Source organism: Macrobrachium nipponense, chromosome 1 (genome assembly GCF_015104395.2).
Source record: "Macrobrachium nipponense isolate FS-2020 chromosome 1, ASM1510439v2, whole genome shotgun sequence".
NCBI lineage: Eukaryota > Metazoa > Arthropoda > Malacostraca > Decapoda > Palaemonidae > Macrobrachium > Macrobrachium nipponense.
In genome coordinates, this window is record NC_087200.1 from 52,626,776 (window position 1) to 52,640,203 (window position 13,428).

The following is a 13,428-nucleotide window of genomic DNA, read 5'->3' on the forward strand; positions in this document are numbered from 1 at the left end:
CTATGTGAGATAACCATGGATCAGTACATAAAAAAGCCTGGATAATGCAAGTAAAAGAATATATGAAAGAACTAAACATAAACTTAAGTAAAATTGAAGCAGTTAAAGACAAACAGCTAAGAGAAATAATAAACAATTAGGACAGGAAAGCATTGCAGAAAGAAATGAATGAAAAGTCAACGTTAAGAATCTACAGAAAATATGAATAAAACACAAGAGAAGAAATCTGGTATAACAACACTGAAAAAACAATGCTGATCAGTAGGGCCAGACTAGGTATGCTAGGATTAAATGATAGAAATAGGATAAAAGGAGAAGATACAAAATGTTTAAACTGTGAGGAACAAAATGAAAATTTAGAACATTTCTTACTTTACTGTCCAGCATACAATGAGATTAGAAATATATATAGTTTTTTGCAGCAACCATATCAAGAAAATAACTAGGAATTAGTAGCAAATATACTCTTATTGGTAGATTTACTGAGGGAGGAAGTGAAAAATAGGAAAGATTTTATAAAAGAAATGTGGTATTTCAGAGAGAAGAAACTCAAATAAACACAAAGGAGGAATAAAACAAGCAAGGGAGCCGTTTCAAAGGCATATCACGCCAACTACTACTATAACGAACGAAACATAAACTTACCACAAATAGGTAAAGCATGGACGAGTCAAGAAGCATTAAGGCCGATTCGCGGCTTAAGACTCTCATAGAAAATGGTTGCAAGATGGGTCATAGAAGCTTATTAGTGATTCTGGGATCTGAAACCGCCGAACAGGTAAGTTTTACTGGTAGGTAGGCTCTGGGGTGAAGCACCGCTGTGCGGCCAGGCGACCACCTGTACGGTAGCGTGACCACTTTCCCAAAAAATAGGTAACTTGTTCCTACACGACATAGGGTAAACAACCGTATGGACTGGCTCAACTCATCGACGGTCACGGCTGGACACCCTCCGAAAAAGTACTTAGGGTAAAACACCGCATGGTACAGGGGTGGACCATGTACGATCAACGTGAACAACCCCAAAAAAAGTACATTAGGGTAAAAAACCGTAGGGTCCAGAGTGGACCATGTACGATCAGCTTGGACAATCCCAAAAAAAGTACATTATAACGTGTCCTGACATCGGAGATGGGCATCAGTCGCGACTTCTTGTTGGTGAGAAACGGAACTAAAGACCTCTTCTCTCCTTTCGAAGTACTAAGTATGGAGCGCTTACAGTTCAGTTGACCACGGGTTTCGTCTGCTATGGAATCGGCGGAGCAATACAAACAAGATGGCGGACGCTTTGTTTTGGCGCCCGGTTTAAAAACCCCGAAACCTATAAAAACGATAATGGGGGACCCTTTTGGGAACCGGGGTTTTGGGTGGGGGAGTACATGCGAGTAAATGAAAAACGGTAAGGGGGAGCCATTGGGAAACCGGGTTTTGGGTGGGGGGAAACCCAGATGACGACAATGAACACGAAAAAACAACAAAACCCTAGCAGACGAAACCCGTTGCCAACTAAACTGTAGGAGCTCACGTAACAACAAAAATGTAGGAGGTCCCGTCCCCCGTTGTGTTAGGCTAACCAAACGACGGCAATGAACACTAAAAACCACGAAACCCTAGCAAAAAAAACCAGTGGCCAACTAAACTGTATGAGCTCCCGTTCCAACTAAACTGTAGGAGCTCCTGTTCCAACTAAACTGTAAGAGCTCTGTTCCAACTAAACTGTAGGAGCTCCGGTGATCGTAACCAAACGAACCAACCTACCCAAACTTAGCCGCGTGCCCTTACCTGGCCGGGGGGCTTCGCCCCCTGGACCCCCCCAGTATAGTATATTAAGTGATTGGTACCTAACCAAAGGAACCAAACCTAACCATAGTTAGTCTCCACGTCCTTACCTGGCCGGGGGCCCCCAGTATAGTATATTAACAGTGATTGCTACCTAACCAAATTAACCGACCTAACCAAACTAAGTCTGCATGTCCTTACCTGGCTGGGGGCTTCGCCCCCCTTGACCCCCCTGTGTAGTAAGTTAACAATTATAAATATCTAACCAATATAACTTGTCCATAAATATGGCTGGCACCCGTATATCCTTACTGATAACTAAACAAAATGAATATTTCCGAGAATACATTGGTTAAAGTCAAGGCCACGTTGTTTGCTCGAACACATGGACTGCGTTCGAACACGTGGACTTCTAGCGAACGTGAATTGTTGCGGATTGTGGTTGAAGCGTGCCTGACTTCAGCAAAGCGAAATAACAATGGCGTGCTTAATTTTGGCAAAATAATTAAAAAATAACGTGCATTTACATTGATAACCTTACCTTGGAGATGTTGCTAGTCGTCCAGAAATATAGAACTTAATAAGAGAAATCCGAGTTGTTCAAATCTTCTGGTAGAGGATTTTTTTTTTCTTTCTTGGCGGGACGGTTGTTTCAGAGATGACTGAACAAGGGGAATTTGTTTTCAACAAATAACTAACTAGGGATCGTTGTTTCGTCTTGACACAAAAATGTATATGTCTTCCAGCGTGACGGGAACGGCGGCAGTGAACGCCACTGTCGCGCGGAACACGACAAATTCTCGGCAGAAGAAGACATGGTAGTTATGATGAAGCACTGAACTGGCTGAGAAGCAGGAACAGACTGAAGGGTCGAGGAAGGTCGGGCAAGGTCCGTTCCAGGTACTAGTTATCCTAGCGGATAACTAGTACCTGGAAAATATGTATCGAAGAATGTAAAAAAAATGTAGGTCATACAGATGAGTTGGGCAAGGAAAGAAATATCGAATAATGGGGAAAAAAATGTATCTCCTACAGATTATGTTGGCACGGGTAAACTATCGTGGGCAAGAGTCAAAATATCGAATAATGAAAAAAAAAATGGGAACTCCTTTAAAAAAATTTATTGGGCAAGCATGGGGAAAAAAAATAGAATAACGAAGGGAAAAAAAATGGAGCTCTTACATTTCAGTTTGGGCATGTGAAAATATAGAATACTGTAAATTAAATTGGAGGTCCTAAAGATTAGTTGGGCAAGATTAAAAATATCGAAGAGAATCGGCTTTCATGTTGATGCATGTTCGGGTTCGGTCCTGTGGGTTGGGTTCGGGTTTGGTAGGCTGCGGGTCATCTGCGAGAACTACTTACCTTGGCGGAGGGATTACGGACCGGGCAAAATGGTGTTACACGGTCCGGTCAACTGAACTGTAATCTACCCCTAAGTATTTTCTCCAAAGTTAGAAATTAAGGCCAAATTTTAAGATTTAAACAGAGGGTAGTGAAAACGGTGTCAAACGTAGAGCAAATCTCACCAAAACGCGTTCAACATTTTTACTTACAACTCGAAGTATTTAGAAGATTGACGCCATCTCGATGTTTACGGAGTCGCTTGTGTCAATAAACTGACCATTTCCTGTGATAAATCTGCACACCACTTGTACCCACAGACGCTGGGGCACTTTCATCACAACAATCGGAAAACTTTTCCTCACCGAGTAAACAACTGTTTTGTAGAAGAAGACGACGAAGAGTGCACTTCGATAATTTATTAAATACCTAATTAGTAAAACATCAATATTTTACATATTTATGATGATTAATTTGAAAATATTCGTTATTGAAAAAGTAACTCGATTCTGACTCAAATTTAAGTAATTATTTTTTGGAATTAGAACGTTCTTTTAAGTCCTGTATTATGATGTCACGACAACTTGACTTTCGTACCTATTGTAAATAATTGCTTTACTCAACTTTCTTGCAGAACAGTTTACCAGTTATTTTCATGAGATTATCAGCTTTTCATGTAATTGGTATAATCGTAATGCGCATATATATCTTTATTATTTACTTTTTGGATATATGAAGATGTTTTACTGCCAGATTATCGCCGTAGTGTGACGCAATCGTTTTCGGTCCCTGGGCCTCTGTTTTCGCACCATAAGAAATTATGGGGCCGAATTTGCAATGACCAGAAAGTCGTTAAAAGAGGAAAGTTAGCATTGAGGGGCATATGTTTGATTGAGAAAAATACAAATTTATTCAATAGCTAGGGGGAAAAACCAGCGACTACCAACCCTTATCACGGTTTTCAGGTCTTATTCACTCGATATTTAAATGGTGAAACAAGAATACAATTACAACTCCAAGCATACCATTCAAAAGATTGAAGTTTCGTCAATATAGTAATGTGATATATGAAAGCCCCATACGAACTAAAATAAGCATGTGACGCTCTTCGTAAAATATGTTTTCAAGGCAGTTTTGAAATCCAATATGGCGGCTATCGTTAAGATGTACAGGTTTTGATCAGTGACGAAAATCATCTTTCCCAGCCTTCCCAGCAATCATTTGAACAATGTTAGCGTATGTATGTAACGTTTATTGATCTTACTCAAGATTGCAGTTGTAATCAGCACAATAAAACAACATTTTGTTGCCTATATTACTGAAAGTATGAAACTTTTATTCCTGGGGTCATGGTTGAACTGAATTCATTCTTACTTGTGATCAGTGGTTTTTATCCTTACTGCCATCACAACTGAAACTCCACAGTGCTTATTTGATTGTTATTATACACATTTTGGTCTCAGTTCACTCCACATTGCACTTTAAACCAGTTGCTGTTCCTGGTTCCTAAGGGCGCGCGCCACAAACAAAGTTACGAACAGCAGACGACAAAACTGCAAAGTTTTATTCCCTAAATTGTTTACTCACTTAAGTCAGGACGGTCTTCCAAGCTACTTCCTCCTCCTCTGCAGCGACAGCGGAAGTTCTGCGTGCCATCAGTGGTTTTATCCAATACCGCCCAAACAGGTTAACCCGGAGCTAGCTAGGCTAACTCCAGGTGTGTCCCTGCAGCAGCTCCTGTCGGAGAAATGTTCTCGCAGCAGGAGGCACTGGCCTGGAAGCTACCGCTATGGCGGCTTTCCAGGCAGTCTCTTGGTTGGATCTGTGTCCCTCACAGTATCCAAGGTCGCGGCCGACGCCGGGGGCGCTGCCCCTCGAAGACGACCCCGACTTCAGGAGACTGTGCCAGTCTGGAGGTAGCCGCCATCTCCTCCATCGCCCATCAGACGGCAAACCTGTGGGCCAACTTGGTTCTCCGTCGTAGGGACGCTGTCCTTACACGAGTAGCCAAGGGTCCGGGCGTGAGGCGGTAAATGGACTCCGTAACGGACCAATGAAGAGTTCCTCCGCTCTCTTTCCCGGAGAGATGGTGGACGCTGCGGTGAAAGACGGCGCACTGCTGACAGTGACCGTCTGGTTCACCAGGCAGTTACGAAGGTTTCTGGGCAACCTCGTACAACTGCGGCTAAGCCTAAGAGTTTAGCTAGCGCTTCCTCGGCGCTAAGACGGCTGCTCCATCGAGCCCCGAGGAAAGACTCTTCCTGCTTCAAACTTCTGGTAAAGGAGGCCGTAACCAGCCCTCCTCCCAGCCCTCCTTTTCCCCGAGGAGGTGCTGGGAAGAAGTCGAAGCGAGGTGGGAAACGCTAGGGACGGCGTTCCCCCTCACCAGCTGCCGGAAGTGGGGGGGTGCCTGGCGAGCCATTGGGCAACTTGGCAGCGCTACGGTGCCGAGACCTGGATAGTAGACGTCCTTCGGGAGGGATATCTACTACCCTTCGAAATCTCGACCACCCCTCACCTCCAACCCGGTCCATCTGCAGACATATGTTCTGGGATCCTCAAAGGACGACGCTCTTCGGCAGGAGATCAAGACCATGCTGACCAAACGAGCTGTAGAAGTCGTAGTGGATCGGTCACCGGGCTTTTACAGCCGCCTTTTTCTTATGTGGAAAAGGCATCGGGGGGCTGGCGCCCGGTGATAGATCTCTCTCCCCTGAACCGATTTGTTCGCCAGACTCGGTTCAAGATGGAGACGGCACGTTCCGTGCTGGACTCCATCAGGGAGAACGACTTCATTCATGCTTTTCAGTGGACCTGAAGGATGCGTATTTTCAAATACCCATCCATCAGTCCTCCAGAAAGTACCTCCGCTTCATCTTCGACGGGACGGTGTACCAATTCAGGGCACTTTGCTTCGGCCCCTCTCTCAACCGCCCCACAGGTGTTCACGAGAGTGTTCACGCTGGTGTCTGCTTGGGCCCATTCGCACGGGATACGTCTTCTGAGGTATCTCGACGATTGGCTGGTCCTGGCGAGCTCCCCCGCTCGCAGTTGCTGCAGGACAGGGATCAACTTCTAAAGTTTTGTCGCGATCTGGGGATCGTGATAAACTACGAGAAGTCCGATCTCGAACCCAAGCAGAAGATGAAGTACCCGGGTATGCTGATCGATACGGTAGCAGCTCAAGTCCGCCCCGCAGACTTGAGGATCAGCAAATTTCAGGGAGGCAGCCGGCCGGTTCCTGTCTCGGCAGGAACAGGCAGCTCAGCAATGGCAAGTCGTGATCGGCCACTGTCGTCACTCGAGAAGTTAGTTCCTCACGGACGTCTTCACCTGCGGTCTCTCCAGTGGAGACTAAGGGAGAGTTGGTCACAGGTAAAGGAATCCACCTTACTTCCCCGTGTCCATCACGGAGAAGGTGAGGCAGGACCATAGCCTGGTGGCTCGACGACAGGAACCTCTTAAGAGGGGTGCCTCTACGCACTCCCCCCCCGGAGATGCTGCTGTTCTCAGACGCATCGACCGAGGGATGGGGCGCACACCTGGAGGAGTTGCTGGCTGCAGGTGTGTGGGACCATCACGAGAAGCACCTTCACATCAATGTCCTGGAACTCAAGGCGGCGTTTTACGCTCTCCAAGAGTTCCAAGACCGCTTGATGGGACACTCGGTGGTTGATGATGCGACAACACCACAGTAGTGGCATACGTCAACAAGCAGGGGGGCCTAGGTGTCTCTTCCGCTACACCAGTTGACTGTGCAGGTGCACGAGTGGGCCACGGCTCACTCGATAGAGCTGTCAGCACGCTACATTCCAGGCCAAGAGGAATGTAGTAGCAGACAAGCTCAGCCGTCGGATCAGGTAATAGGGACCGAGTGGTCCCTACACCCAGAAGTGGCGGAAAGGCTCTTCAACCTGTGGGGGCGTCCGGTCATAGACCTGTTCGCCACCCGGCACAACAAAAAACTTCAAGTTTTTTGCTCAGCCGTGCCGGACCCATGGGCAGCTGCAGAGGACGCTCTCCAACACCCCTGGGACAACCTCTTCGTCTACGCCTTTCCTCCCTTTTGTCTGATCGGAAAGTGATCAGCCGAGCGCTGGTCACTCCCAATCTCAGGATGATCCTGGTGGCTCCCAAACGACCTCAAGCGTTTGGTATACGGACCTGCTGGCTCTTCTTGCGGAAGAACCGAGAGAGATGCCCCACTGGCACAACCTTCTAGCCCAGCCACACGTAGATGCGGTACCACCGAGCAGTCCAGTCCCTACAACTTCACGGCTGGCTGTTATCCACCATCTCTTGCGAACGAGAGGCTTTTTCTCGCAGCGCAGCAACAGAGATGGCTGGACACGTCAGACAGTCCTCTGCAGCTGTTGTACCAGGGGAAGTGGGCCGTCTTCTGTGGTTGGTGTCGTAGACGGGGTCTATCTCCTCTCAGAGCCACTCTTCAGCAGGTAGCGGATTTCCTCGTGTTTCTTCTTCGCCGAGAGAAGCTCCTCTCAGTACCCACAGTTAAAGGATATAGAGCCGCCCAGGCGCTCGTCCTAAAACTGAGGGGACTGGACATCTCGAACTCGTTCGAGATCTCCTTGCTAATGAGGAGCTTCGAAAGGTCTTGCCCACCCAGGGAACTCAGGCCCCCTGAGTGGGATGTGACTCTCGTCCTTAGGAGTTTGACTCGAAGACCATTCGAGCCACTCCGAGAGTCGTCAGACAGGGATCTGACCCTCAAGACCCTCTTCTTGCTGGCCCTGGCATCGGCGAAGAGAGTAGGGGAACGTTCATGGTCTGTCCTTCAATGTTAAACATTCCAGGGGCTGGGGATCTGTGACGGCTCGATTTCGTCCCGAATTTCGTGCTAAGACTCAGAATCCGTCGATCCCTGACGACAGGTTCGAGTCTTTCACGATCCCCTCCCTAATGGATTTCACCGACAACGATACGGATGAGATGCTGCTTTGTCCTGTGAGGGCGCTACGGCGCTATCTGAAGAAACTCGACACCTCAGGCCTGAGTGTCCGACGCCTCTTCGTTAGCACTGGGGTGACCAAGAAAGAAGTATCCAAGAACACGCTTTCTTTCTGGCTGCGTGAGGTGATCAGGAGAGCGTACGAGGCTGATGGTAGTGACGACATCCGTACGCTCCGACCGAGAGCCCACGAAGTCAGAGGTATTGGACCCTCTTTGGCGTTCCGTAAGAACTTCTCCGTGGCGCAGGTCCTGAAGGCAGGTGTCTGGGCCAACCAGACTACCTTCACGTCCTTCTACCTTCAGGGATATTGCCCACAAGTCCTTGGATACTTTTTCCTTGGGACCTGTGGTGGCTGCTCAACACGTTGTGTAAGCTTACCCAGCACCCGAGCAGGCAGAACAGCATCGATTCCTGGTGTGACTGTAGGAATGAATGGTTGAATGAGAGTGCGACTGGCTTCTCTTCTCCATCTTTCTCTCTCTCTACCTGTGGGCAGAGGGTCACGTCGTCACCATGCTGGAAAGGAATCCGATGCAGTTAAGCTACTCGACCGAGCCCCAATCTATCCCTTTAGTTAGGGATAGAAGCAAAATATCCTCCACTCCCTCCACAAGGGGGAAGGAGTGGATGCCTACTTGAGACAAAACCCATAACTTTATGTTGGCTCCTTGTACAGGAACAAGTTCTTAGCAATGCTGGTACGAAGAGATACCGCTTGCCTCTCTCTTAGTACTTGGCTCAGAGGTCTGACCATTGATCCTGCGGTGCACACCCCGATCAATCGGACAGAGGTTTGGATCCCTCCCTTGCTCTTACGACCAGGGAGGCATTCCAAGGAAGGACGAACACCAGTCTGTTCACAAAAGACTCAGATTATTCCCACCCACCAAGAAGGATTGAGTTTCCGATTTGTTAAAAGGGACCGAGGGTTTGGTATTACGCTATCGGAATACAAACTGAACAATTTGTGAACGTAAAAAATTTGCATTTTTCCTAACTATACAAACCTGAGTCCTTTACATATAGTCCCACCTCATACCACCCCTCACTCTGCAAACTTTTTGCATGGGCCTAAAGCAAAAGTGATTTCTTCACCGCCCCCGGTCGCGCGCACGATCGGACAAGCAGTTAACTACCGTTCTCCCCTTGTTCGAAGCTTACGACCGTCCCAGCTGCCGCTAGTTACCTTCCTATTGTTAAAGGACCTCAGGTTTGTATAGTTAGGAAAAATGCAATTTTCGACAAATTGTCATTTTTCATATCAAGTGCTTATTCATTTTAGCCGACTGAGTTCGGATTTGGTTCGTATTTTAAGATAGGCCTAACATGCTCATGACGTCCTCTAGGGTTTTTTGAAAAGGTTGATTAATTTATATTCTAGCCTCTTGCTTCCCCCCAGCTTCTCAAGAGCATGTTCGTGCCCCTCTATGTGCATTTTTTATCAATTTGTTGTATATGTGCTTTGTAGGGCTACTAGCTAGCCTATCGTATTTATCATCATAGAGGAGGGAGTCCTCTCTCTCTCTCTCTGCCGATACGAGACATTCGTGTGTTATTGTTTTAATGCGAACCAGATACGTTTTTGATTTATGCACGTTTATGATTTTCATTTCATTGAGAGGTTGGATGAGTTGCTTTCCTCCCCTGGCTTACCCGACCAGGCCTACACTTGGTTTTGGAAGGTAGGCTAGGTACCCCTACCCCTATACCCTTAACTCTACCCTATACCCTTACCTCTCCCCTCGTCCGCGCTACGGTGCTAACGGGGAGGATATCAAAGATAGAGAGTCTCTCTCTTGTCATATTGTTGGACCTATCCTCCCTACCTGACCAGATCGAAAATTTCTATTTGTTCATGAAACTTACCTGTCAGATATATATATAGCTGTATTCTCCTTACACCTTGCAACTCTTCCATGATACCTCATTATTGTATTGTATATTATATTGTTTATGCACATTTATGATTTTCATATCACTGAGAGGTTGGAAGTGTTGCTTTCCTCCCCTGGCTTACCCGACCAAGCCTAAACTAGGTTTTGGAAGGTAGGCCAAGTGCCCCCTACACCCTTACCCCTTAGGCCTCTCCCCCCGTCCGCGCTACGGTGCTTGCGGGGAGGGCATCAAGGATAGAGAGTTTCTCTCTTGTCATATTGTTGGACCTATCCTCCCTACCTGACGAGGTCGAAATTTCGATTTTGGAGGGTGCTACCGTCCACGCCATGACGTCCTTGGAGGTTTATCTGGCCTACCTGACCGGATCCATAGTGATCTGCAACTCTTCCATGATACCTCATTATTGTATGGTATATTATATTGTTAATTTGGGTGGTCTGGTATATATATCGCCTTGGCCTAGCCTCCTTTAGGATAACAGTGGGCTTACTGCCTCCTGCCCCCTTTAGTAGTAGGCTATGACCTTCCGTTTGAGAGTGATCACTGACCAGTCGCTGTACCAATCACGACTGGCCATGGGCCCAGTCGGTCTACTACCCCCTGTAGTAGTAGGCTACACAGCCTCCAGTAGGTGTCTATCTCTGATCGGGTATTGTGGTCAAGCGATCACGACTGACCACCCCCCTACACACACATCCCCCCCCCCTCCCCCACTTCCCAGCTCGGCTCTGCCTGACGCTGTCTTATAGCTCGCGGTGCTGGTAACCTTACCGATGAACGGCCACTAGAGCTTTTTCGTTCAAAGGGGGGAGGTAGGGGTTGGAGAGGAAGGTTTACTGGTATTATACATAATCACCTTGATGTCTCCGAGTGGGTAGCTCCGCCGTCTTGATAGTGGTCTAGCATCACACCAGCCGGCGGGCAGCGCACCGGATTGTACATCCCCCTAGATGCTGACCCCTTGGCATGGGTAGGGGGCTTAAGGATCAGCAGCTGGGCCGTGATGCCTGGTGAGTTGAATTCTCACTGGTCCTTGGGGCCCAGCTGCTGATCCAACTAAATTAGTCAGAACTTTTCCTTCTTTCTGCAAATTTTTTCATTCTTACTACATCCTTCTTCATGTAATTTTTTTAACATTTTTTTTTTAACTAGCATTTCAGATTAATTATGTGGAAATTTCCACCCTTGCTTAAATTTACTGGACCTGGTAAACAGGAAAGATATCATAGCAGGGACTGGATTTTATATCTGAAGCTAAATAGTGGGAACTGTGGCAGGACCATCAACTGCCTGATAATGTTCGGACCTGAGTGATATCAGGTGGAACTATTTTGCAGGGCTGGACCACGGATTCCAGGGGGGTCTAGTTTTACGGATAGGACTCTCGGCATTCTGTCCGGTTTGCCCATAATGTGATTAGTGGGGATGATTGTATTCTTGTAATACTCTCAGTCCTATCAAGCAGGTTTGGCTTACACTTGGGCCACTCTAATCATGTTGTGCCATCCCCTGTGGGGTAGGGTAGGGACGCAGACATTTGGGAGTCGGTTCTCACTTGTGCCATTGGTGGAAGAATAAGATCTATGAAAGGCTAATGATATCTTTTTAAGGTTTTCAGGTTTATTTATCTTTTTTCTCTCTCTCTCTCTCTCTCTCTCTCTCTCTCTCTCTCTCTCTCTCTCTCTCTCTCTCTCTCTCTCTCTCTTTGATCTTAATGACAGAAAGGAATAAAGATTCAAGTACCCCTGGACCCTTTGATGGTAATGAATCGGCACAGTTGATGACTGCAGGAACCTCCCCTGGCAACCTTCCTCTGGAAAAATCAGAAAATCCTTCCAGTGCAATTACACTGAAACCTTTTGCTCCAGTACTGAGCAAAGGGAAATTTGGTAGGAATAGTATAGTATCAGAAATAGGACCTGGAATGTTTGAAAATTCGTTCAATAAATATTTGACTTTTGATCTGGAAGACTTTAATTTTGATATTTTTTATGTATATAGGGATATTGTGAAATGTTGTGGCCGAGAGCCTAAGATATCTTCTGAGGGGCGACGAAAGCTGACAGTAGAATCTGCCTCGGCAAAAGAAAGTGATAAACTGAAAACATTATCGCATCTTGGAGGAGTTAAAGTGGAGTGTGCGGTACATGCTTCTTGGATTTACTCCAAGGGGATGATATATGTGCCTCAGCTTATGACATACTCTGAAGAAAAGCTAGTAGAAGAATTAAAAGATCAAGGCATAATAAGAATTGAAAGAATGAAGAAGAAGATTAATGGAGTCCTTGTCCCGCTCCCCAATTTGATTGTTACATTCAATTCCACCCGTTTACCTAGTATAGTGAAAGCAGCCTGGTTACGTTTCAAGGTCAAACAATATATACCAAGACCGAGGAGATGTACATATTTGGTATATTGCTTCAGATACCATTCCATTATATTGTTTGTTATTACTAATTTTAACTTTAATTAGTCAGATAAGCTGTCCGTCTTATTACGGCTCATTAAATTTATTCTTTGGTGAACCTTAGGTTTCATTATTCCTTTGTATAAATTATTTGGTATCTAGTAAGCATGGATGGCAATTTTCTGATACTTTTTCACCAGCAGACACAGGTCGAACTCAGAAAAGGGATTTTGACAAAGGAAAAATCTATTTCTGGGGGAAGACCTGTGTCGCCCGGTGAACCCATCCCTCTTTCTTTCCCCTCCCTTTAGCCAGTCCAAGCTTGGGTGGCTATTCCAGGAATGAAAATGGCGGGCATAGTAGTAGTACGTAGTAGTAGCGAGCGGAAAGTAGAGGGGGTAGCCTTTGTAACAGCTCTCGCCACGGGAGGGATTTTGGAAAGGAATCCTCTAATTGGCAGAAGTCCTGTGATAAGGGGCTTCCACTCGCCCTAGTGCTTATATGGACGGCCTTGGGGTGTTCGAGCTGAGGGTAGTAACTTCAGCATACCATGCTAGCTTTTTCTCTGGTATATTTAGGATCTATTTATACTTAGAAAAGTGAGCTACAGGAACTTTTCACTGGGCGACACAGGTCTTCCCCCAGAAATAGATTTTTACTTTGTCAAAATCCCTTTTTCGGAAGAGTCACCGCGCGGACGTAAGGAAAAAGTTTTTTTTCAAAAATTTACCATAAATCGAAATATTGTGCTAGAGACTTCCAATTTGTTGTAAAATGAAGGTAAAAGATTGATTATTACTAAAATGTAAGAGTTTTAGCGTACTATTACATTTTTCAACCATTTCAGTTGAGTCAAAGTTGACCAAAGGTTGATATTTTGGCACTTATCGTTATTTATATAAAAATATTTTAAAACTGATAAAAGCTACAACCATGGGTTGTTTTTTGTTGTATTCTACATGAAATTGCACACATTTTCACATATAAAACTTTATGTAACGGCTAATATAAAACGATGCAAACATTACGA

At 46.0% G+C, this 13,428-nt stretch overlaps 1 protein-coding gene across 1 annotated transcript in view; it reads left to right on the forward strand.

Moving 5' to 3' along the window:
• Positions 1-618: 618 nt before the first annotated feature.
• The window catches only part of LOC135218788 (RNA cytidine acetyltransferase-like), a 268,720-nt gene continuing 255,910 nt past the window's right edge, over positions 619-13,428 (forward strand). The window contains exon 1 of the mRNA XM_064255237.1: positions 619-778. Within this exon, the coding sequence (XP_064111307.1) occupies positions 662-778 (117 nt within the window). The 5' untranslated portion in view covers positions 619-661. The remainder of the gene's footprint in view (positions 779-13,428) is intronic.